This window comes from Sus scrofa, chromosome 6 (assembly GCF_000003025.6).
Source record: "Sus scrofa isolate TJ Tabasco breed Duroc chromosome 6, Sscrofa11.1, whole genome shotgun sequence".
NCBI lineage: Eukaryota > Metazoa > Chordata > Mammalia > Artiodactyla > Suidae > Sus > Sus scrofa.
The window spans coordinates 108,265,048-108,290,404 of NC_010448.4; the positions used below are offsets into that span (position 1 = coordinate 108,265,048).

Here is a 25,357-nt window from a genome sequence, read left to right on the forward strand (position 1 = left end):
CCTCCTCCTTTGTGCTTCCAGTGTGTCAAGTGCCACACTGCGATTTGACCTCTGTTATAGGTGCTGGGTGTAGCTCCCACCCAGATCATGAGTCCAGACAGGCAGAGAGCCCAATCTTGAGCCTAGTATTTTCCCAACAGAGCTGAGAAAGGTGCCTTGGTCACAGCAGATATTACATAAATGCTTAACAGGTGAACTTGGAAGGAGACCGAATCGAACAGACCTAAGGTCAAATTTCATAGAGACGTGAGCCTTCACTTCATTAGGTTAGATTAGTTCACAGCCACATTCTTGGGGCAGAACCAGAAATAGGGATTAGTTTTCCTTTGTGTATATTTCAGCCTGTTTGGCCTAATGACCGGCAAAGGTTGCACAGATTTGCATCTGCAGTCACGGGAGGCTGTGCGGCTCGGGATTAAGATGCTGAATCACTCCTTCGAGGAGCCCCTGTGTAGAAGCAGCAGACTGGAAATGTGGTGACCTGGGGGGCTATTCCCAGCTGTGCTCACCGAGTCATGTAACCTTGACCAAATCCTCATTTCCCCCTTTTTTTCTTGCCTCAGGTTCGGTTCTGTGTTCTTAAAGCAGGACTAAGCACGGTGCTCTTTATGCTGTCTTACGGAAATCAGAGAATTTCAGAACAGAAAGGTTCCCCAGCCCCAAGTCTCACTTTATTAACAAGCAAACTGAGGCATAAGCACAACTGGAGTTCAGGTTTCCTGGCTCTTTTGAAGCTCCCCTTGGCCCCTCAGACCTTACCGAGGAATGTGCTCTTGGCCATGAGTCAGACCGAGATGCTCTGGGTGCCGGTGGCTGTGAGGTGGGGGGAGCGGAGGATGAGGCAGCCAGCCCCCCAGGGCTCCTCTTGGTGGCCTCCAGCCCCACCCCCCGCAGCCCCAGCTTCACAGGTGCCTGTCCCATCCCCCATCTCTCCTCCCCTCCGGGTCTCTTCTTTCCGCCCCGGCCAGGGGAGGGCACAGATTCACAGTGACCCTTCCATTCCGCACAGACAAAGTCTGCTTGGACTGAGCTACCCCAGGTTTGTGATCCGCACGCTCCTGGAAGCATCCATGACTCTCTTCCATCACCTGACCTGCTGTCAGTGAGTCTTGTCTTTTTCGTTTTAGGGCATATGAAAGTTCCCAAGCTAGGGGTTGGTTGAATTGGAGCTGTAGCCTCCAGCCTGTACCACAGCCACGGCAACACTGGATCCGAGCTGCATCTGTGACCTACATCTCAGCTTGTGGCAACACGGGATCCTTAACCCACTGAGCGAGGCCAGGGATTGAACCCATGTCCTCATGGATACTAGTCCTGTTGGTAACCTGCTGAGCCACAACAGGAACTCAGGTGAGTCATTGCTAATGGCTCATGGGCCCTCTTTCACCTGCCTCTTCCATTCCCAGCTTATCTCCCGCTCACCGTTGAGACAGGTCTTAAAAGCACTGGGAGGACCTGAGAAGTGAAAGAGCCCAGGGCTCTCTGTTGATAGAGTCCGCACTGACCCCTCAGGCCTTCATGAGCCCTTTTGAGTTCCTTCAGAACCTCTGAAGGGGACGCTCTTAGTCTGAGATGTGGTTACATGGAAGACATGAGATGACGTGGGGAAAACCAAGAGGTTCCTTTTTTTTTTTTTTTTGGTGGCTGTGCCCATGGCATGTGGAAGTTCCTAGGCCAGGGACTGAACCCATGCCACAGTAGCCAAGCCACTGCAGTGACAACGTCGGATCCTTAACCCACTAAACCTCCAGGGAACTCCAAGATGTTCTTAAAAGGGGTAAGCTTGGTACGGGAGCCAGAGGGTCAAACATAATAGAGAGGTAAACCAATTCAAATAAAGATTTCCAAATCTTTTATTTATTTATTTATTTTGTCTTTTCTAGGGCCACACCCGTGGCATATGGAGGCTCCCAGTCTAGGGGTCTAATTGGAGCTGTAGCTGCTGGCATATGCCACAGCCACAGCAATGCCAGATCTGAGCTGCATCTGCAACCTACACCACAGCGCACGGCAACGCCGGATCCTGAACCCACTGAGCAAGGCTAGGGATCAAACCCACTACCTCATGGTTCCTAGTCGGATTCGTTAACCACTGAGCCAGGACAGGAAGTCCCCAAATCTTTTAAATGAAAAAAAAATCCTTGATCTTTCAGAGTTCCCATTGTGGCTCAGTGGTAACAAACCTGACTAGTATCCATGAGGATGTGGGTTCCATCTCTGGCCTTGATCAGCAGGTTAAGGATCTGCCGCTGCCATGAGCTGCAGTGTGGCTGTGGCGTAGGCCTGCAGCTACAGCTCCGATTCGACCCCTAGCCTGGGAAGTTCTATATGCCAAGGGTGTGGCCCTAAAAAGACAAAAAAAAAAAAAAAGGAAGAAAGAAAAGAAAAAAAAGAAACTTGATTTTTCATGTTGGGTTATAAGAAAGTTGCAAATTAAAAGGGGCAGAAATAAATGGAGGCAGAAGGTCACCCCACAAAGCCATCACCACTGAGCAGTGAACTGTATTGTTCTGCTTCAAATAACCAAACCTGCTGGCCTTCCCTCCACACTGAGGTCACCCAAGCCACCAAATACCCAGGCCCAATGGGAAACAAGCCTGCAGGCACCAGAGGCATTGACACTCATGCCACACAATCCCAGGGCAAGTGAAATGGATCGAAATTGAGGAGATTAATTCTGTTAGTGTTTTCCTAAGACTTTTCTGAGGATGATTTTAAAAAAATCATTCAAAGGATCCAATGCAGAAGCAAACTCTGTAATATTGATTTTCTTTTTTTTTTTTTTTTTGTCCTAACAGCAATGAAACAGCACCTTGCTGCCTATCAGCTTTTGGACTCGGTGAATAATCCCAGCTCTACAGAGTACAATCTCTTACCTGTGGGAACAGGAGGTCTGGCTTTTATGTAGCAATTGCTCTTGATCAACTGACATTTTACTTACGGATAATAATAATAATGCCCATCCTTTACTGGGCTGGGCAAAATGCTTAGAGCTTTATGTTACCTTATTGAATATATGCAACCAAAGAAAGAGGTATTATCTTTCTATTGTACAGATGAGAAAACGAAACTAAAGTTTGGGAAAACCAGGATAATTCGCCCAAAGACACAAATTAGCAAAGAGCAAGGCTGGAATTCAACCCAAGTCTGGTCTTTCAAGCCTATCCTTGCTTTGAGACTGTCCTTAGAAGCCTTCCCATTTCTTGGAGTTCCAGTTGTGGCGAAGTGGTTAACGAATCCAACTAGGAACCATGAGGTTGTGGGTTCGATCCCTGGCCTTGCTCAGTGGGTTGAGGATCCGGCATTGCCGTGAGCTGTGGTGTAGGTCGCAGATGCAGCTCAGATTCCGAGTTGCTATGGCTCTGGCGTAGGTTGGCGGCTACAGCTCCAATTGGACCCCTAGCCTGGGAACCTCCACATGCCACAGGAGTGGCCCAAGAAAAGGCAAAAAGACAAAAAAAAAAAAAAAAGACTTCCCATTTCTCAGCACAATAAAGTCAAGCAAAGTAGGGGTGGAGGCAGGAAAGAGGAGATGGAGCGGGGATGAACTTCTGTGTATCTAAGTAAGACAAAAAAAAGTATCCAACCAATTGGTCCACATCTCTGATACTTCCCAAAGCCAAATATTAATGATCACTTTGTTGTGCAGCCAACTCCTAGTCATTTCCGAAATCTGTCTGTCAAAATCTGAGAGTTCAATCCAAATTTTCTGGAGGTTGTCCTAATTTAGGAACAAGATAGAGGCCATGGTGGAAGCTGAGAGGGTGATTCTGGATCCAAATCTTCCCTTGAACTGAATCCATTTCATTATTTTTATTTTATTTTATTTCTTTTTAGAGCTGCACCTGTGGCGTATGAAGTTCCCAGGTTAGGGGTCGAATCAGAGTTGCAGCTGCCCGCCACAGCCACAGCCACCCAGGATCCAAGCCACCTCTGTGGTCTATGATGCAGCTTGTGACAGGGCTGGATCCTTAACTCTTGGAGCAAGGCCAGGGATTGAAGCTGCATCCTTATGGATACTATGCTGGGTTCTGAACCTGCTAAGCCACAACAGGAACTCCTTCTTTTTTATATATTGAAGTTCCGTTTAAGCACTGCTTGTGGAAGAAAGAAAAACATGGGAGGATTCTCTGTCTCCTGCAAGTCTGAAAACCACAGCCCTGGCTGAGGAAATTCTTCAGGACAGGGGTCGTGGCAGGTCCCGGGCCGGCCCTGACACCTGAGGATGTTCTCATAACCCTCTGCCGGCGGAAGGGGGCTGTTTCCTCCCTGCCCCTGCCAGCGCTTTCTTCTGCCACTCATTCAGATAATGGGCAGTGACCCTGGACTTCATGAAGACACAGCAGGTGGTGCAGAAACATGCAAGTCCACAGTGCGAGGGCTTTTATGAGTTAGGATTACCTGGCACAGCAGCTGCCGTGGAATCTGTAGAAAGACAGGAATGGGAAGTCCAGGACGCTGAGGAGATCACCTGAAGGGTACAGCAAGGGTGAGATGAGGATCCAGACAGCTCACACTCGCCCTACCCCCAGTTGTCCCCAAACCCAAGGCAAGGGTCTTAATTATGTGTTGAGCTGCCCAGCAGTGAATTCACGCCAGCATTCTAGGGTTTCTGTGTCACTGGCATTGTCTTATTATAATAATATGATGATAACACTATCCATTGAGTGAGAGCCTGTCCTGTGCAGGTGCCTGTGTTAAAAGCTTCCATACATTGTCTCTTTCAATCCTTTTTTTGGGGGGGTGGGGCCCACATCTGCGGCATATGGAGGTTCCCAGGCTAGGGGTAGAATCAGAGCTGCAGCTACTGCCCTACACCACAGCCATAGCAGGGTGGGATCCGAGCCCCATCTGTGACCTACACCACAGCTCACAGCAACACCAGATCTTTAACCCAGTGATCGAGGCCAGGCATCGAAGCAGTATCCCCATGGATACTAGTCAGGTTCCTTACCACTGAGCCACAATAGGAACTCTGTCTCTTTCAATCCTCATAACAACTCTGGGAAGCTTTGTTATCCTCATTTTAATTGGAGCCCAGAGACGTTAAGAGATTTGTCCTGTGCACACCAGCCACCCCAAGCCCTAAGATCCTTCCTCCTGTTCAGGCAGCCACCCCTGCCCCAAGCACGGCGTAAGACAAAAAGAATCTTTTCTTAGGATTCTTCTATTCTTTTCTGCCTTCTATCTAAAAAAAGATCGTGAATGCATGCCTCTGACATCTCGTTTCATTTTTGTGTTTAATTACCACACAAACAGAGCAAGGGCCAACAGCCCATGCATACTCATTTCAGTTTAAGGTCCAAAGGGTACATTTATTTCTAGTGAAGTAAGTTCATTCTTTTAGTTCCACTTGGTGCAAGAAGGAATAATCACACATATTGGCTGCGTCCCTCTCTGGAATTTGAACTTGGTCACAAACAAGAAGTCAGGAGATTAAAAAAGCAGAAAGCCTTCCAAACATGTCCAGAGAAAAGGAATTAAGCATCTCTACCGCCGAGAGCCTAATCCTTCCAAATCTGGAATTTCTGAGATTCTGGAGGTGCCAGACCTTCCACCCCCCCACCCTGGGGCCTGGGTGTGTCTCTCAGTCCTGGATGGTCTGGAGCAAGAAAATCTGGTTTTCCTGAATATCCACAGCACTCCACGGGTAGTGGAATATCCTTCATCACTGCATGTATTAATCAAGAGTTTCAGCACAAAAGACACGATATCACCACACTTCCTTGGACTTTAATGATCTCACATGATCCAGCCATTGATTGAGAAGGAAAGATCTGAATATCATTTCTCCGGAGGATTGTTTGGTTTTCCTACCATAACTATTGTTATTTGGTTGGGTGGGTTTGTGCATCTCCTAGGATGTGGTTTTCATGCAGCCCAAAAAAAGGCTAAGAGTTTTTGTTCTCTTCCTGCCCTGGCTCCACTGAATACCATTATCATCTCCTCGGGACCTGTACCAGTGGAGGGACCTTCTAAGCAACATCAGTTCCAGGCGCCCAGCATGAACAACTCCACTGCTTCTAGGGTCCTGCTCCCCCACCCCCCCAGAAGCTACAGCCAAGGTAATCCTGAGCACTGGGTCCTAGCGGGCAGCCCCAGCCCCCAGTCAAGGCGGGTGAAGGATGTCCATAGGAAGGATGTGCTCAGTCGCTTTGGTGGCTGTTGGTTCTTGACTCTTTCCCAACCTCCCTCTCGGTGTGATGGTGTGAAGCGGGCTGAACTGAGCTCCTGGTGCTGGGCCAACCTTGATAGCCCAGCCAGGTCACAGAAGGGTCTGAAGGGCAGTGGAGTGACCAGAGGTAGAGTGGAGGGACGAAGAGAAAGAAAAAAAAAAAAATCACCATTCTAGGGAATTTATCTGTTACATAACAATCTTTACCCAAATCCTTTTAAAAATTGACCCTATATGGAGTTCCCATCGTGGCTCAGTGGTTAACGAATCCGACTAGGAACCATGAGGTTGCAGGTTCGATCCCTGGCCTTGCTCAGTGGGTTAAGGATCCAGCGTAGCCGTGAGCTGTGGTGTAGGTCGAAGATGCAGCTCGGATCCCGCATTGCTGTGGCTCTGGCATAGGCTGGTGGCTATGGCTCCAATTAGACCCCTAGCCTGGGAACCTCCATATGCCACACGGGAGTGGCCCTAGAAAAGGCAAAAAGACAAAAAAACAAACCAACAAACAAAAATTGATCCTATAAATGATTGACAGCAAGAGAGAGAATAGCTCACTCTTTGAGCCATTTCTAAAACCTCCACCATTTCTCACTTCATTGATTCCATGACTGTCTCACCTTCTAGAACCATCGAATTCTTGAGAGCAAGGACTCCGTCACACTCACCACTCGTTTCTGCTGTGTTAGGACCATCTCTGGTAAATAACAAGCACGAAGGAATCAATCTGAAAGGCCTAAACCCCTCTTGCTTGCCCTGGAGAGAATGTTCTACACACTTTCCAGTTGGCTCTGGGGGTCCTCAATCTCAAATTGACTCCCAGTGCTCCCCCTCTGATGCCTTCAGCCTGCCTCATCTTCTACTTCAAAAGAGAGGGTCACTCTAACCTCTAAACAGCCAATGTGAATGACTGGGCTATAAAAGTCGCCCCAAAGATGCTTCACTATGCAGCTGGCTGGTTCCAACCACATGAGAACTAGACCTAAAAGCTAAAAAATGTATAAAAACGCTCAAAAGACAATACTCCTGCACCATCTAGTGCAGAGCTCACACTTTAAGCACAAAGTAAGCAGTTCAAGTGTTGGAAACATGTTTTGCAGCATCCACATGCAGCTTGTGCAAAGAAGTTTGAGCTAAGTCTTCATTCTTGGGCACAGTCAAAATTCTGCTGACTCTCTGAGTGACGGAGTGAATTCCATCTTTCTGAAGATAACGGAGCATGAAATTGCCATGGCCAAATGTGTGGGGCGATCTTATAACAGTCAAGAACAATTGATACTTGAACATCAAGAAAATTTCCTCTCACCAATTTCAGTCCTCAGAACTAGCAGGAAAATGGAAGGGCATTTTGAACTGCAGCGCAAGTTCAATTCCTGGTCCGGGAACTTTCACATGCCGAGGGTGTGGCAACAACAACAAAAAAGGCGCCTTTATATTACTTAATACACATAAAAGTAGGTGTGGTTTTACAGCTTTTCCCTGGGAGGTTCAACTTGGTGCTGGATCTCTGGCTCCTTCTGGAAGGCTGCTGCCAGTTCATGGGCAAGCTCTCACCCAACTTTTTGGGGCCTTTGCAGGAGCCCTGCTATGATGGCTACTGAGGCCCGCAGGACTCCTGACCTCTACTTCTCTGGGGCGTCCTCTCGCTGGGAAGGGCAGCTAAGCTCCAGTCTCCCTCTGCTACTCACCGACCGCCTCAGCATCACCTTCATCACATCACTTAACTCCTCTGGGCTTCAATTTTCTCATTTGTAAAATGTGGTAGCACCTTAGATAATCACCAAGATTCCTTCCAGCTCTGATCACCACGAATGTCACTAATGAACTAGCTTAACCTCTTAGTTAAAGGCAGAATTCTTCTTTTTTTTTTTTTTTTTTAATGGCTCCCCCAACCCCGGCCCTGGCACATGGAAGTTCCCAGGTCAGGGACTAAATCCAGGCCACAGCTATAACACTACACTGCAGCTGGGACAACACTGGATCCTTTAACCCTCTGCGCTGGGCTGGGGATCAAACCCGAGCCTCTGCAGTGACCCAAGCCACTGCAATAAGATTCTTAACCCACTGCGTCACGGCAAGAACTCCCAGAGTGACATCTTTAAATTTTGGATTATTCAATATCCAAATCTGCCAGAAATCACTCAAGGAGAAAATGAACACGAAACCAAGGAGATCCAGGTACTTTCCAAAGGTTTTTGACAAAATCCTACTTCAAAGGCAGAGGACGTTTCATAGGCTCTGAAACATCTATTGGGCGGCAACCCTCTGGTTGCATGAAGGAATGGTAAAAAGCAGGATTTGAGGGCAGATACCCAGCAGTACAGCTGGTCAGAAACTGTTTAGGGCCAATACCATGGTTTTGTATGATTCGTTGTTTTACAAAGGACAGGTTTTCAATAGATGATCGTGGAGAAGGCACTCAAGAGCAGGCTGTGGGGGCAGACAGAAAATAGCAGGTGTGCTTCAGTGTGGGCAAGGGTGGAAGCAGTCACAGAGAAGAATAATTCAAATTAGGCTTCTGAGACACTGATTCAGATATGTCATGTACAACCTGGAAACATGACCAGAGTCACTACTGACACAGTTCCCTGAGGACAGTAGTTCAAACAGTCTGAAGCAGCTAAAAGCACAAACAAAAAGGGGTTGCTGTTTGGAGCACAGCAGGGAATTAGAAGGGGCTTTAGAAGTAATGCAGCCCGGTTTCCGCTGTGGCACAACAGGATCGGTGGTGTCTTGGGAGCACTGGGACGCAGGTTCGATCCCCACCTTGGCACAGTGGGTTAAGGATCTGGCTTTGCTGCAGCTGTAACTTAGGTTGCAATTGTGATCCAGATCTGATCACTGGCCTGGGAACTCCATATGCCATGGGGCAGCCAAAAAAAAAAGTACATGTGGAGTTCTCCGGTGGCTCAGTGGGTTAAGGATCCAGCATTTTCACTGCTGTGGTGTAGAGTCAATATCTGACACAGGAACTTCTACATACCACAGGCACGGCAAAAAAAAAAAAAAAAAAAGGTACAAAAGGATATCAAGGAAAATTAGGGAGAATTTGAACTTCTTTACCAAATCTTTAGCACTAGAATTAAAGAGCAATTCTGGAGGCGTGACAAGGGAATTTCAGAAGAGAACAAAGCATTAGTTTATTTAACAGATAATAAACCTCTCTGTACATCCAAGATTGCACTGGATGAAAACATCGACCAAAAATTCAAGAAAGAATAAGGATAGGTTCATGGGCCATAAATCCATAATGGGATACTAAGAACAGTTTCAAGTATGTGGGCCATTCCTAACCTCTGAGCTGGACATCCTGGAAGGCAGCCACATTCTCTTAAAAAAAATTCCCTCAGGAGTTCCCATTGTGGTGCAGTGGAAATGAATCCAACTAGTATCCATGAGGATGTGGGTTCAATCCCTGGCCTCGCTCAGTGGGTTGGGGATCCGGCATTGCCATGAACTGTGGTGTAGGTCACAGATGTGGCTCCAATCCCACATTGCTGTAGCTGTGACGTAGGCCGGCAGCTATAGCTCCAATTCAGCTCCTAACCTGGGAACCTCCATATGCCACAGGTGCAGCCCTACAAAGCAAAAAAAAAATTTTTTTTAATTAAAAAAAAAAAAGTCCCTCAGAGACATAACGGGGGTCAGAGCCCTGGGTTGAATGGGCACATAAGACAAACAGACAAACAAACAAACAAACTATGGTTACCTGTGGGGTGAGATGCCAATGCCAGGAACACCACACTGAAAAACAGAGAGCAGACTGGTGAGGAAAGCGACCTGGCACGGAGAAGACAACATCCACACCCACCTGTTCTACTCGGAGAGAGACTTGCCTAAAGCAACTTATTGGCACTGAATGGTCTCATTCTACCTAAAACTCACCCGTCAGGAATGAAGACTGAGAATCTCTTGCAATGCCTCAGGTTTAGGCAAGAGGGACGGCTCTCCCCTGAGATGGACTCTGAGGGCCCATCAGCCCCCTCTGGGGGTCAGCCGTGCCACTGACGGTTATCCCACTCAGCTAATCCGGAGAGGATCTGCTGGCTCAACAACGTAGGTGCTAAGGGACAATTAGACTGCAACCTAAAAGCTAGCTGTTGAAGTGAGCTAAGTCTATTTGTGAGCTAAATCATAAAATCAACTACATAGAAGGGGAGTTAAATTTCCAAGGAACTAGCCCACAAAAACGATCCTTGCCGCCCACCTTGCATCTGAAAACTACCTGGACCAAGTTGCAGTTGATGCCATGAAGGACGATGCAGGCCATACGGGTGCTTAGCACCCTCCTATCCTCGTCTCTGGAAGCCTGCCCATCTCCCAGTGCTAGCCTACAGCACCTTCACATGGCCCCGAGCCCGCCTTCATTCTGTCATTCACTGAAACTACTGCCATGTACGCAGCCCATTTAGTTGGAGGTTAGGAATGAAACTTTCTATTCAAATATAAGGAGTCCTTTGTTTTTGTTTTTGCTTCTTAGGGCCGAACCCACAGCATATGGAGGGTCGAATCAGAGCTGCAGCTGCCAGCCTACACCACAGCTATAGCAACACCAGATCTGAGCCACGTGAGACCTACACCACAGCTCACAGCAAGGCCAGATCCTTAACCCACTGAGCAAGGCCAGGGATCGAACCTGCATCCTCATGGATACTAGTCGGGTTCCTTACCACTGAGCCACAAGGGGAATTCCCAGAGCATTTCTATATATTTCCTGAATTTCGATTAATCACTTCTAGGTATGTGTGTGGTGGGAAAGTGTTCAAAGGTAAATATAACTTGAAGCCCCCTAGAGCTCTAAGAGTATATACTACCATGTTGCCACATGTAAAAGCTAATGAAGAAATTATACTAATCTAAAAAGCATATCATGCCAGATAGCAGATTTTTAAGTTCAACAAACATTTACTGGGTGTCCAATAAAGGCTAGGTACTGTTCTGTTATGGGCATACAGCTGGGAACAGAAGAGAGCACACTGCTGTGTTCACAGGGCATAAAATGGGAAAATATGAGGAAAATATAATCTCCACAGGCTGAGCTCCAATATATTTACTCTGTCATGAAGTCATACCCTGGAAAGAACACTTGTCATTTCCTCTCTCTCTCTCTCTCTCTCTCTCTCTCTCTCACACACACACACACACACACACGCAAATTTCATCTGCAAAATAAAGGGATGGAGTATGAACAGGAATGTTACAGTGATTTTCTTTTTTCTTTTTTTTCTTCAATTTTTAGGGCCACTCTCACGGCATATGGAGATTCCCAGGCTAGGGGTCAAATCAGAGCTACAGCTGCCGGTGTACACCACAGCCACAACAACACAGGATCTGAGCCAGGTCTGCCACCACAGCTCACAGCAACGCCAGATCTAGGGCCAGGGATTGAACCTGCAACCTCATGGTTCCTAGTCAGATTTGTTTTTGCTGCACCACGACAGGAACTCCATAATTTTCTACTTAATAGACAAGGAGAGACTAGTGTCTGCTCACATGGCACTAGGTGTACCACCTACAATATCTATCCCTTCTAGATTGCCTAAATTCCTAAAAATGCAGATCAAAGCCATACCATTTTTAGACGTTCCCTTTCTTTTCTGGCCCCAGAGACAACTTCCTCCTTTATTCCTTCCTTCTTCCCTTCTCGCTGGGGCCTGAGACCTCTATCAATACAGAAATGTCAAAAATCAGGTCAGGGAGCAAACACATCCTCAAGAAGAGAGGAGGATGTGGCCAAGCAGAGAACTGTCCAGTTACCGGCCCCTCTCAAAGGCTGAGGTGATCGCAGCAGCAGGCAGAGCCCCAGGCTGGCACCCACAGCAACAGCTGCCCCACAGATCTCAGGAGCCCGGGGCCTGTGGGAAGTTGAATCGCAGCCCTGGTTCCGATCTGCACGTCTTCATCACTTGTACTGCAGGAAGACTTGGAAACAGAATTGTGGCTGTAGAGGGGTGTGCAGCAGACTTGGCCAGGAAGCCTGCAGCCCCAGGCTCCCGGCAGGGCATACCCTCCCACGGGTGAAGGAGCTGCGAGAGGAGGGGGCAGGAGAACTAGGCGGGGGTCACAGCGGCTCATCTTTCCCTCCCCTTGTGCCTCTGCTGCATGACTTGGCTGTAAGTTCTGTGGGGGAAAAAGAACTGTCTAAAGTGGTCCGACGTCATGGAAACATTTCAAACACCAAGAGTCTTCTGCATTTTCTTGAAAAGGCAGCTGGTGGGTCTGGGCACAGTGGAACTAATGACTGTTTTCAGCTGAGTACAAAAGAGGCCACAGCTATGTTTGGGTTGAATCCTGCCTTCAGAAAGGCGTTTTCATAAATATTAAGCTATTTGGGAACTTTACCTGCAGGGGGAGAATACAGCTCATGTTGAATGTTTTCAGCTGAGTAACCTCCTCCAGAAATCCCCGTGGCCAAATGCTGTGAGGCACCTCACCACCTTGGTCCTCTGCGCCGACAGTGCATTAGGCAAGGCTGAGTTCCAGACAGCAAACCTCACTGTTTTTCAATTAGGTCCTGCAGCACCCCGGCTGGGATGCTTAGAATTCAAGGATGCTCCCCCCTATTTTACTTAGCAGACAAGTCCTATTCTTTGCTTGGCTTAGGGCAAGGGTACAGATGGAAGTCTACAGACTACACTTAAATATTACAGATCAGGGAGACAGGGGTATGGACCGTGAATCTGGGGTTAATAGATGCAAACTAGTGCATTTGGAATGGATAAGCAATGAGATCTTGCTGCATAGCACTGGGAACTCTATCTAGTCACTTGTAATGGAGCATGACGGAGGATAATGTGAGAAAAAGAATGAATATATGTATGTGTGACTGGGTCACTTTGCTGTACAGTAGAAAACTGACAGATCAGGAGTTCTCATCGTGGCTCAGTGGTTAACGAACCCGACTAGCATCAATGAGCATGAAGGATCCCTGGCCTCACCCAGTGGGTTAAGGATCCGGTGTTGCTGTGAGCTCTGGTGTAGGTGGCAGATGCAGCTTGGATCCTCTATTACTGTGGCTATGGCATAGGCCAGCAGCTACAGGTCTGATTGGACACCTAGCCTGGGAACCTCTATAGGCCACAGGTGTGGCCTTAAAAAAAAAGACAAAAAAAAAAAAATTGTCAGAACACTGTAAACCAACTATAATGGAAAAAATGAAAATCATTTAAAAAAAAGTTATAAATCAAGCCTCAAATTTCCTCCTACCTTAAGGAAACCTTCAAAACAACCCAAAGTCCAGATTAATTTTTTAGAATTAACTGGAGTCCTTGGAGCTTCTTTGTCAGAAGGTAGTGGCATAGGGAGATACCCTCTGGCTCCCGGCCCTCAATGCATCCTCTTCTCTTCCCACCCCAGGCAGCATCCTGCACCCCAAGGACCTCATACAACAGGACACATGTGTGTGGACACCTCGGCCTACAAACCCACCCTCCATCCACACCCGTCCCACTTAAGAGCCTTTCTTTGGACACCCACTGGGTCTAGGAATGAGTTAGGAAGACAGATCAAGGGAGGCCTTGACATTAAAAGGAACGAAATACCGGCATTTTTAGCAACTTGGATGGACCTAGAAATTATCATGCTAAGTGAAGTCAGTCAGACAATGAGACACCAACATCAAACGCTATCACTGACATGTGGAGTCTGAAAAAAGAACACAATGAACTTCTTTGCAGAACAGATACTGACTCCCAGACTTTGAAAAACTTACGGTTTCCAAAGGAGACAGTTCGGGGGGTGGGGGGATGCGCTGGGGGTGTGGGATGAAAATCCTATGAAATTGGATTTTTATGATCATTGTACAACTATAAATGTAATAAATTCATTGAGTAATTAAAAAAAAAAAGGGAGGCCTTGGAATCCACATGGGGAGGGGATTCCAGGGTCCCATCTAGAAGGTAGAGTGTAGGCACTTAGCCTACAGCTCAGCATCCCCTGGGAAGAGGCATAGCCCTCGAAGTGTGGGGCTGGACGGAAGACCTTCTTGCCTGGACTAAAGGCATGACTACTATTTAGTTTCCTCAATTCTGATCATCTCATCAATTATTCCACTTGCCCCTATGGCAGACACCCTGGCTCAGATCTCCCCATCAAAATACTATTGGAAAATAAAAATCGGAGTTCCCATTGTGGCTCAGTGGTAACAAACCTGACTAGTATCCATGAGGATTTGGGTTTGATCCTTGGCCTCCATCAGGGGGTTAAGAATCCGGCATTGCCATAAGCTGTGGTGTGGTTTGCAGACGAGGCTCAGATCTGGTGTTGCTGTGGCTGTGATGTAGGCTGGCAGTTGTAGCTCTGATTCAACCCCTGGCCTGGGAACTTCCATATGCTGCAGGTGTGGTCCTAAAAAGCGAAAAAAAAAAAAAAAAAAAGAAGGAGAAGAAGAAGAAAGAAAGGGAAAAAAATCCATTAGCTCTAGAATAATATGAATTATTCTTTGAAAATGTTAATTATATTTTACCTGAATAGATAGTTTAAGTACTGCTGGTCAATGTCACTAAGGAATAAGAAAAAAAAAAAGTTAAATACGTGAAATAATAAATATACATATTTACATACACAGAAGTTATTTTCCTCTAATAATAAATTAAATCTATGAACAAGTTACTACATTTATAAATTATCAATAAATAGTATGAAGAGTACTTTATACTCAAAACCATTGCCTGGCTTGTTTCTTAAAAACATTTCCTAGGTTAATACTATCACATACATTTCTATTTGTGGCCAATTATTTCCTACGTGTACATGTGCCACTTTAAAAGCAGTGGTCAGCTCTCTCAGGTCACTGGACTAGCTTCTAGGGCTACCATGTTTGAGAAGTTAAAATACAGACACCCAAATAAATTTGAATTTCAGGTAAAGAATAATGTTTTAGTGTAAGTATATTCCAAATATTGCATGGGACATATTTAAACTAAAAAGAATTATTCACTTCTTATCTGACATTCAAATTTAACTGGGTATCCTGTATTTTATCCAACAACTCTATTGGCTTCTTATTTCAAAAACACTAGTCAGGAATTACTGTCGTGGCTCAGTGGTTAACGAATCTGACTGGGAACCATGAGGTCATGGGTTTGATCCCTGGCCTCACTCAGTGGGTTAAGAATCCAGCGTTGCCATGAGCTGTGGTGTAAGTCGCAGACACAGCTCAGATCCCACATTGCTGAGGCTCTGGTGTAGGCCGGCCCGGTGGCTACAGCTCCGACGGGACCCCTAGCCTGAGAATCTCCATATGCCACCAGTGCGGCCCTAGAAAAGACAAAAAGACAAAAAGACAAAAAAAAAAAAAAAACAACTCATCAAAGAAAAAAATGGTGCCCTAGGGACCTGCTATAGCCCCTGAGAGTATATAAACTTCTCCCAGGAGTCAGTCCCTTCAGATCTTTTCTGTGTGGGCCTCAGGGGGCCCCAAACCTAGAGACCAGCTGACCAACTGAGGACTCTGAACTGGCAGCTCCAGCCCAGTCAAGGCCTGAACTCTTTTTTTTCATTTATATTTACCAACTCTATCCACAGACTGCTCTGAACAAAGGCCTCATTCTACCCCAGAACAGTGATGGTGGAGACTTCTGGGTCTGAGTTAAGAAGCGGGAGTTGCTGTTGTGGCGCAGCAGAAACAAATCCGACTAGGAACCATGAGGCTGAGGGTTTGATCCCTGGCTTCGCTCAGTGGGTTAAGGATCTGGCGTTGCCGTGAGCTGTGGTATAGGTCACAGACTCGGCATGGATCCCGTGTTGCTGTGGCTGTGGTGTAGGCCAGCAGCTGTAGCTCTGACTGGACCCCTAGCCTGGGAACCTCCATATGCCGTGAGTGCGGCCCTAAAAAGCAAAAAAAAAAAAAAAAAGAAGAAGAAGAAGAAGAAGAAGAAGCAGTTGGAGGAGTTCCTGCTGTGGCACAGCTGGTTAAGAATTCAACTGCAGCAGCTCAGGTTGCTGCAGAGGCACGGGTTCAATCCTGGACCAGCACAGTGGGTTAAAGGATCTGGTGTTGCCACAGCTGGGGGGTAGGTCGCAGCTGCAGCTCAAATTCAATGCCTGGCCCAGGAACTTCCACATGCTGCGGGGGTGGCCATAAAAAAAGAAGGCAGGGCTGGAGAAACAAGAATAAAGACTTGTGCCTCTGAGCTAAAGGAAGTGAACTTGGGCCCAAAGCAGCCGGTCACATAATTTTTGTCATCAAAATAGCCACCCCTGAAGGAAGAGGAAAGAGACTTCTAGGCTCCTCCCATGTTGCTGGTGGCTGGCCCACTTTGGGTACAGGGGACCCGGCCTAGAATCGCCCAAGAACACAAGAAAAGGCTTCAGAAGCTAGACCTGCCGCCTTCACTGCACCCTGGACTCATGGAGTTGCGCTGATGAAAGAAACCCACAATACCTTGGGTCTTACCCCTTTCCTTTAACCAAACATCAACTCACCAACTTTAAAAGTTTACCTTAAAGTGGTGGGTTTCTGGGATTTCTGTAGTATCTTATAAGCCCCTGGAAAGGAAGAAGCACAAGTCACTGGCACGTGGCATTCTGCGGAGGGGGCGACCTGTGCCATCTTTTCCCCGTGAGGGTCACCTGAGTGGCCAACGAGGGAGCGATCAACTGCGCTCTGAAGAGTTTCAAGGATGCGCCCTGGATGGATCCACCCCCAACCCCCACCATGCAGTTCACAGGGAGAGGGCTGGGCTGAGAGGGCTCGTGGTCCACAGAAGATACACTTCACAGGAAGTGGGGTTCCTTGATGGTGTGCATGAGAAAGAGAAACATCCAAACCCTGTGTCACAAAGTCAGGGTACAGTTTTCCACCTAAGACTACAGATAGAAAACAGTGAACACAGGATCTGAAATAAAGTAGATGCTTTTATTTCACCTTGTTTAAAGAAAAATTTTTTTGGGGGGGTGTACTGCTGAAAAAGAGGGTTTTGACACAAACTTCTGGATCTCTTCCCACCACTTTAAGAGAAGGCTAATCAGCTCTGCATGAGTCAGATGTGAGCAAGCAGAGCCAGGGATGAGGAGGGGTTCATTAATGTTTGTCATGAGAAAGGGGACACACTATGGGAACTGGAAACGTTTCAGGAATACTCCAAAACAGGAAAATCAAACCAGAAAAATGCCCATTTAATTTTAACCTTGACTCCTTAGATTTAATCTTCCCATTGTCCAAGATCACTGAAAACTAGATATACGATAAGATCTAGGAGTTCCCACTGGGGCTCAGCGGTTAACGAACCCAACTAGTATCCCTGAGGATGCATGGATCAGTGGGCCTCGCTCAGTGGGTTAAGGATCCAGCATTGCTGTGGCTGTGGTGTAAGCCAGCAGCTAAAGCTCCAAGTCGACCCCTAGCCTGGGCACCTCCATATGCCTCGGGTAGAATCCCAAAAAGACAAAGAAAAAAAGAATTGAAACGTTTTATTTATAGTAAGCCTTGACTGTTTAAATAAGAATTACTTGAAAACTTACCTACACAGAAAAAGTGAATTACTGCCCAGAAATATCCATCTGGGTCATACTGTAACACAGGATTTAAAAAAAAGAAAAAGGGCTGTTAGTACAGATGAAAAGGATCCAGGGTGGCGCTAAGAAACCCTAAGTATCAATGCACAGTGTTAGCCAGGACTCTGGGGCCCTGGGCCAGTCCTTCCTTATTTCTCACCCTGTTGCCTACGACTTCTTCCTAACAGGGCGCTCTGCCTCCAGCACCTCTTTCCCTCCCACCCTGCCCCCACCCCGTGCTCCCCAGCACTGCATCACTAAAAGGCAGATCTGATGGTGTCACCTATTGCTTAAAATCATCCAACAGCCCCCCAGGAACCTCAGGATGAAATCCAAACTCAGGCACACAAGAATCCCTACAACAAGCCTCTGTCAACCCAACTAGTCCCATCCACTGCCTGCCCCCCACCCAGAAAAAGAAATCTGGCACCTCCCCCAACACGAACACCTCCCCTGGCCACCAACTCAGTCAAGGAGCTCCCCCCCTTCTTCCTTTCCTCATTTTTTCCATTTATCGCATCTGACACATTCTATTTTACTTATGATCTGTCTGTCTCACCCCACCTTAGATCATCAATTCCAGGAGGGCAGGAATTAGCCTAGGGGTGCGCACATAGTAGGTGCTCAATAAAGCTGAATCGCAGGACACCTGACACTTTCAGGACTCTGTCTGCACCTACCTTCTTCTCCTGGCTCACTCCTCACCCTTCAAGACTTAGGTCCAGGAAGCAGAGCCTGGCTCCAGCCTCAGAAAGGTCTGGGTTACTTTCTAAAATCCCCACTTATTCATTGGCTGGTGACCTTTAGGGCTTCGTTATTCTTTAGCTATGAAATGGAAATAATAACAGCTGCTACCCTTGTGGAATTGTTGTGAGATTAAATAAAATAAGGCACATAAAGCATTGGCATGGAGCCTGGCACACAGCAAGCTCCCTGTAATTGTTAGCTATTCCTGCTCTGAGCCTTCCATTCTTCCCAGATGCCTCCCAGGGTCCCACACCTCCCCGGATGGAGCCCTGGCCTCTCCATGTTATAATTATCTGCTTTCCCTCTGCCCCTCCCCTTTGCTCTGACTAGGCTCCTGCCTGGACAATGGCAATTCCCCTTTGTGTCCCCAGAGCCTGGCTCGGTGCCTGACACTTGATGGGGACTTGATAAATGCTGGGGAAAAAAAGGAAGGAAAAAAAGACCCCACAATGAGATGACTCTCAGAGATGGGGGTAGGTCTTTAATGCCTAAGAAAGACACACTCAGGATAACAAAGGGAAAATCACGGTGCAGATGGGCCCTTGGGAGGAGAGGAAAAAAATCAGCTTCGCCTCAGTGTGTGAGGCTGGGGTAGTTGGGGATAGCAGGTTCTCCAAGCCTATACGGAGGGCAGATTGCCCCCATCAGGACCCAAGGGGCCTGAGTTCTGAAGGCCACCCTGCCGCAGCCTTGAGACAAGGCAAACACCTGGCCGAAAGCTTGCTTCCCCATGCCTTTGCCAAGGCCAGGCTTATCCGCTTCTCAAAGGAAGGACTCGGAACTTCTGTTCATCCAAGCAGGTTTCAGAGATACTTGGGAGGCAAAGAAAGTCTACCTGAACTTACCTGAGAGTCATTGAAGGGCAGGCACCCTGCAGCGGCCAGGAGGAAGAGGGCGCTGAGGAGAGGAGATAAAACACGCAGCTTAGCTTCTCAACATCGAAGGGGTCCCAGAGAGCTCGGAGGTTGAAATACACAACCCCCCGTTCATCCTGGAAACCCCATTTCCCATGTAGGGTTTTTTGTTTTTTGGGGTTTTTTTTTTTTTTTTGCTTTTTAGGGCCACACCCATGACATATGGAGGTTCCCAGGCTAGAGGTCCAATCAGAGCTACAGCTGCTGGCCTACACCACAGCCACAGCAACACCAGATCCAAGCCGCATCTGTGACCTACACCACAGCTCATGGCAACGCCGGATGCTTAACCCACTGAGCAAGGGCAGGGATCGAACCCGCAACCTCATGGTTCCTAGTTGGATTCATTTCTGCTACACCACAACGAGGAACTCCCCATGTAGCTTTTGATTATGTGCTCTGCTGTCACCGGAGCAGCAGTGCCTTCTTCCCTGGGGTTCAGCTAACCACCTTCCCAGAGACAGACATTTGCAGGACTGGAGCAAAACCAGAGCTGGCTCACTCGAGAAAAACAGTATATATAAAAGGAGATTTTTTAAACTATAGATCCCCCAAAATACACTCATGGAAAATTGGACAATCAGACAATAAGTTTAGCAATAGGAAAACACCGTGGAAAGCACATTACAATCTTATCGCCTTATCCAAATGATCCTATCATCTCCAATAGTGGGACAGATCATGTGCCTCCTGATATGAGGCAATGAGACGCGCACAGCGTCACTCATCTGCTATTCCTGCCAAATATGCGACAACCTCAACGGAATCATGAGGAAACACTGAGACAAATTAAAATTCAGGGACATTCCACAAAACAGTGGGCTTATACTATTCAAAAATCTGAAGGCAATGAAAAGCTAAGGAACAGTTCTTGATTAAAGGATACAAAAGAGACATGACATCTTTGAGAGAAGCAATGACTATAAAAAACCATATTGGGATAATTCAACAAATTTGAACATGGACTCAATATTATGCAACAGAATTGTTTCAGATGTTAATTTTCTAAATGTCATTATCACACTGTGGTTATACAAGAGTTTGTTATTTTTAGGAGATACACTTTGAAGTATTTATGGGTAGCATCATAATCCCTGCAAATTATTCTCAAATGGTTCAGAAACAAATAAGTAATAAAAAATAAATATGGTCTTATATATTTTATGGGATAGGTATGTAGTATGTATGTATGGGGAGAGAAAGAAAGTAAATGCAAAAAATCTTATCAATGAATGCATTTTTTTTTTAGGGCCACACCTGTGGCATATGGAAGTTTCCAGGCTAGGGGTTTGAATCAGAACTGCGAGAGCTGCAGCCGCCAGCCTACACCACAGCCACAGCAACACAGGATCTGAGCCACCTTTGAAACCTATACCACAGCTTTTGGCAACGCCAGATCCTTAACTCACTGAGCGAGGCCAGGGATCGAACCCCACATCCTCATGGATCCTATTTGGGTTCATTTCCGCTGAGCCACAACAGGAACTCCCAATGAGTGAATTTAGATATAAGGTATACAGGAGTTCATTGTGATATTCTGGCAACTTTTCTATAGGTTTCAATTTTTTTTCCAAAATAAAAATTTCATTAGAAAAAATCTCTCATACATACCAAAATATTTATGAATGAAAGGCTAAGGTGCCACAGATACAGCACTGGGTGGAGCCTTAGGTTGAAAACTGTTGCACCTGGGTGGTAAGTCTAAGTGCTTCATGATACTATTCTGTCTACTTTTATGTCTGTTTAGAAATTTCCATAATAAAAGGTTTTTATTAAATTCTTGCACAAAAGGTAACACTGCCAATCACGGCTATTTTCACATTTTCCCATTCATTGGAAAGTTGATTTGGAGCTACTTGGGGCTTAGAAATCAGTGGGGTTTTATACGGCCTATGGGTTTCCTACCCCCAAATACCGTGGCCTCTAGCCTTTCCCCATCATTCTCTCCTTCTAAAAGAAGGCATCGGAAAACATAACACCCAAACGATCACATGCCCTCCCCTCCTCTTTCCATGTTATGACGCAACAATGTAGGCGGGTTGGGCCTCTTCACTACTGACCATTCCCTTAGGCGGCAAACAGCAAAGGGTCATCAGCATGAACGGAGGCAGTGAAGAGAGCATCTTCACTTTTAGGGCACTTTTTTTTTTGGCCACATTCACAACATATGGAAGTTCCCGGCCCCAGGAATCAAACCCTGACTGCTGCAAAGACGACATCAGCTCCTTAAGCTGATGAGCCACATCGGGAACTCCCTAGGGAACTTTATTATATGACGTCGTAACCAATATACATTCCATATACGTACTGAATTCTCTACTACTTACACATGTAGATGTAGTACACAACAACCTGACATCCATATCTGAAGTCCACTGGCTAATCAATTCTGTCCACAACTCCACCCCCGATAGCCCTCACTGTTGTCATCACACATAACAGGCTAGCATGGCAGCTGGCCCAAGGCAGGAGGACTGGCAGGAGGAAGCCTGGGAGCTGGGGCTGGGGGCCTTGGGAAGGGCAGGACCACACAGGAGATCCTGAAGCTTAGGAAGGTTCTCCACTCCAGCCCGCCCTACTCCTAGAGCCTCGCCAACAGTCCAGGCACACACACAACGGAGTCTCCCTGGCCCGATGGCCAATGGACTCAGAGGCACAGGCTGGGGGCATGGAAGGCGGTTGTCAGGGAAGGTTCTGGGGCTGCACAGCAATACAAAGGTCCAAGGTCGTAGGTGGAGGACAGGAGAACCCTCAGGGCTTTTGTGTCTGCCTGCAGCAGAAAGAAGGCTTTATAGGATGTAGGACGCTTCCCCAGCCACAGGCAAGGACTGTTAGATTCCTTCAAACAGAGGACCCCCTGAGGCTGAAGGGACACCCAGGTGTGAGACGCGCACCCCCACCCTTTCCCATCAAACTTGGCTTTGAGCAACACCTGATTACATCAGGCATGAATGGGTTTTAATGCCTCTCTTTAACACCTGCTAATCTTTTAAACAAGAGAATGAGTCCTGACTGTTTTTTTTCTCCTTCAAGTAGCAGCCTGTAATAAAAGCAAAAAAGGAGCTTGGATGAAAGCCCAGGAATATCTGAAACAAAAAGTCCTAAATCCATGTATCAAAGCATCTCTGCTGGTCTTCTCTCTACGAGACCAAGCTTCTTCACAGCTATTGCCCAGGAGGTAAGAAGTCAAACAACGAGGCACCCAGGTCAGAACTAGCACAGCAGGGGACAGGGACCCGCCAGAGGGTCCAGCCCTGTTGATGTTTCATCGAGGGAAAGTGAGGAGCAGAGTGGGGAACCTGCCCACGGTCACTGTGCTGTGTGGCCCAGGACCATGCATGACACAGATCCCTGGGCTCATGGGCTGGTGCCTTTTCCATCATGGGAAATCTTAAAAACCCCATAAACTGTACATATTATTTTTTAAACTTTAGGTCATTTTCATTTTTCCCATTTTCATTCTTCATCAGTATTGCACAACACTTAGTGACGTTTTGGGCATCAATGGCTGAAATCTAGCACGGGTTGTTTTCCCCTTAGGAATAAAATATTTCAAAAAAAAAAAAAGAGAGTAAATTTTAGAATAAGACACAAAATAGGGACATACAAGAGTTTACAATAAATTCCTCTGTCAACTCTCAAGTGAGAATCGTCAACAGATGGTTCATCATCAAAGTTTAAAATTAGGTTAAATCTATTTTAGAGTTTTGTGGAGTTTTTGGGTTTTTTTTTTTTTTTTTTTCAACTTACCTACAGATCTTTGCAGGTGAAGTTTTCTGTATGAAAATAAAGAGACATAATTAGTCCTTAAAAACCCTTTTTTTTTCCCTTTAAAAGAAAACAGTTATATCAAGAGGCATATAAATTATGAGTGAGTTCATCGGGGGCTTAACAACTTGCTGCACTTCACTATTTATTGAGGCTTTTTCTGCTTGGACCGAATGAAGGATGACTCAGAGGTTCGAGGCTGAGTCACTTCGGCAAAGTGCTCTGGCTGTGTAGTTTTACCACCCTCACCATTAGAATTATGTTTACCCACAGAAAAGCAAAATGATGCCAGGCCCAAGCCTTCAAATACCTGACACACCAGGAAAGTGAAAGCGAGAGGGAGAAATTGATGTACCCTCTGTAGCAAAAGAAATTAAGCTCTTGTTCAACCTCTATTCCAGTCTGTCTCTTTAAATTTTCCTTTCATTAATCCAGCTCTGACTCTGAGCAGTGCTATAAATTCTCTGGTATGATGTGTAAATTAGGAAACAGAAAAAAGGAGAAGGGACATTGGACTCCGCCCTTGGAGAGAAGGAAAAAAGGGAAGATTGGGGAAATCTGAACTTAGCATATAACACTCCCTGAAATGAAGAAATTCTAGTGTAGACTCTACCTTTTTCTTTTTTTTTTTTAATGGCTGCACCCATGGTATATTAAGTTCCTGTGCCAGGGATTGAATCTGAGTCACAGCTGTGACCGACGTGGCAGCTGCATTGGTCAGATCCTTTAACTCACTGCACCAAGCCAGGGACTGAACTCGAGCCTCCACAACAGGAGCAGCTGCAACCAGATTCTTAACCCATGGCACGACGGTGGGAACTCCTGGGCTCTACCTTTTTATTAGTTAAAGAGAATTAGTCCTTGGCACTTGGGAAGAAAGTTCTAGCAGGGAGAAGCATAGATTTTCCTATATTTGATAGGGAAGATGGTCAGGAATGACAACAGATTAATTCTAGATATTACAGAAGGATTATTTTGCTAATTGAGGACAAATTACAATGTTTTTTTACTCCAGCGTGAAGCATAAACATACTTTTTAAAAATGAAGCACTCAGGAGTTCCCGTTGTGGCTCAGAAGTAACAAACCTGACTGGTATCCATGAGGATGTGGTTTCAATCCCTGACCTCACTCAGTGGGTTAAGGACCCAGTATTGCCCTGAGCTGTGGTGTAGGTCGCAGATGCAGCTCCGATCTGATGTTGCTGTGGCTGTGGTGTAGGCCTGTAGTTTCAGTTCTGATTCAAACCCCTAGTCTATAAACTTCCATGTGCCACGGGTGCAGGCCCTAAAAAGCAAAAAAAAAAAAAAAAGTGAAGAACTCAAAAGGTACCAACTTTCAGTTACAAAGTAAGCAGGAGTTCTCGTTGTGGCTCAGTGGCAACAACTCTGACTAGTATCCATGAGGACACAGGTTCGATTCCTGACCTCGCTCAGTGCGTTAAAGAATCCAGTGTTGCCACAGTTGCAGCCCAGATTCAATCCCTGGCCCAGGAACTTCCATATGCCAAGGGTACAGCCATAGAATTAAGGAAAAAAAACCCACTTGCACATACCTGAAATTAATACAATGTTATATGTCAGTTGTATCTCAATTTTTTTTAAAAGTATAGCGCTGGCAAGAGAAATGTGTTTTGCTGTGAAGGCTGTCTTAAGTGTCCATGTGTGATGAACAACCCAGATGGCATTGTTTTTGTTTGTTTTTTGTTTTTTGTCTTTTTGCCTTTTCTAGGGCCGCACCCGTGGCATATGGAGGTTCCCAGGCTAGGGGTCCAACTGGAGCTGTAGCCACCGGCCTACACCACGGAAACAGCAACGTGGGATCCGAGCAGCATCTGCAACCTACACCACAGCTCACGGCAACGCTGGATCTTTAACCCACTGAGCAAGGGCAGGGACCGAACCCGCAACCTCATGGTTCCTAGTCGGATTCGTTAACCACTGAGCCACGACGGGAACTCCCCAGATGGCATTGTTTCAATGAACACATGATGTCTGTGTACAAAGCATTGGCTCCCATCTTTAGATCCTTTGTTATCTCTTATGTTTTTGCTCTTCTTGGTGGAACCCGCCTCAGCAGAGTCCAAAGGCAAAGCCAACCTTGACTCCACTGCCCCCCAGTGGGGACCCTTATCCCTTCCGTACAGAAAGAATGACACACACAGAGATGACCCAGCTCCCACCTGGAACACTGCGCCCAACGTGGGAAAATACGGTACTAGAAGATTCTGAGCTAAACAGAAACAACATCTCCACGGTCTGG

The 25,357-nt window shown here is 46.5% G+C and overlaps 1 protein-coding gene across 8 annotated transcripts in view; it reads right to left on the bottom strand.

The window, feature by feature from the left end:
• TMEM241 (transmembrane protein 241) overlaps positions 1–25,357 on the bottom strand; it is a 102,171-nt gene that overhangs the window by 37,473 nt on the left and 39,341 nt on the right. For 6 of the 8 annotated variants that reach the window (XR_002345438.1, XR_002345439.1, XM_021097749.1 and 3 more), the window contains 7 exons: positions 23,080–23,105; positions 19,261–19,312; positions 17,636–17,684; positions 16,615–16,660; positions 14,637–14,672; positions 9,882–9,916; positions 4,402–4,471 (listed from right to left, as the gene is read on the bottom strand). Coding sequence is in view for 6 of the 8 variants with exons in the window: in XM_021097749.1 (XP_020953408.1) it covers positions 4,402–4,471; positions 9,882–9,916; positions 14,637–14,672; positions 16,615–16,660; positions 17,636–17,684; positions 19,261–19,312; positions 23,080–23,105 (314 nt within the window). In the remaining 2 variants the exon portion in view is untranslated. Of the gene's footprint in view, positions 1–4,401; positions 4,472–5,714; positions 6,278–6,792; positions 6,870–9,881; positions 9,917–14,636; positions 14,673–16,614; positions 16,661–17,635; positions 17,685–19,260; positions 19,313–23,079; positions 23,106–25,357 lie in introns of those variants that run through there. The other 2 variants (XM_021097747.1, XM_021097748.1) reach the window with 2 other exon arrangements.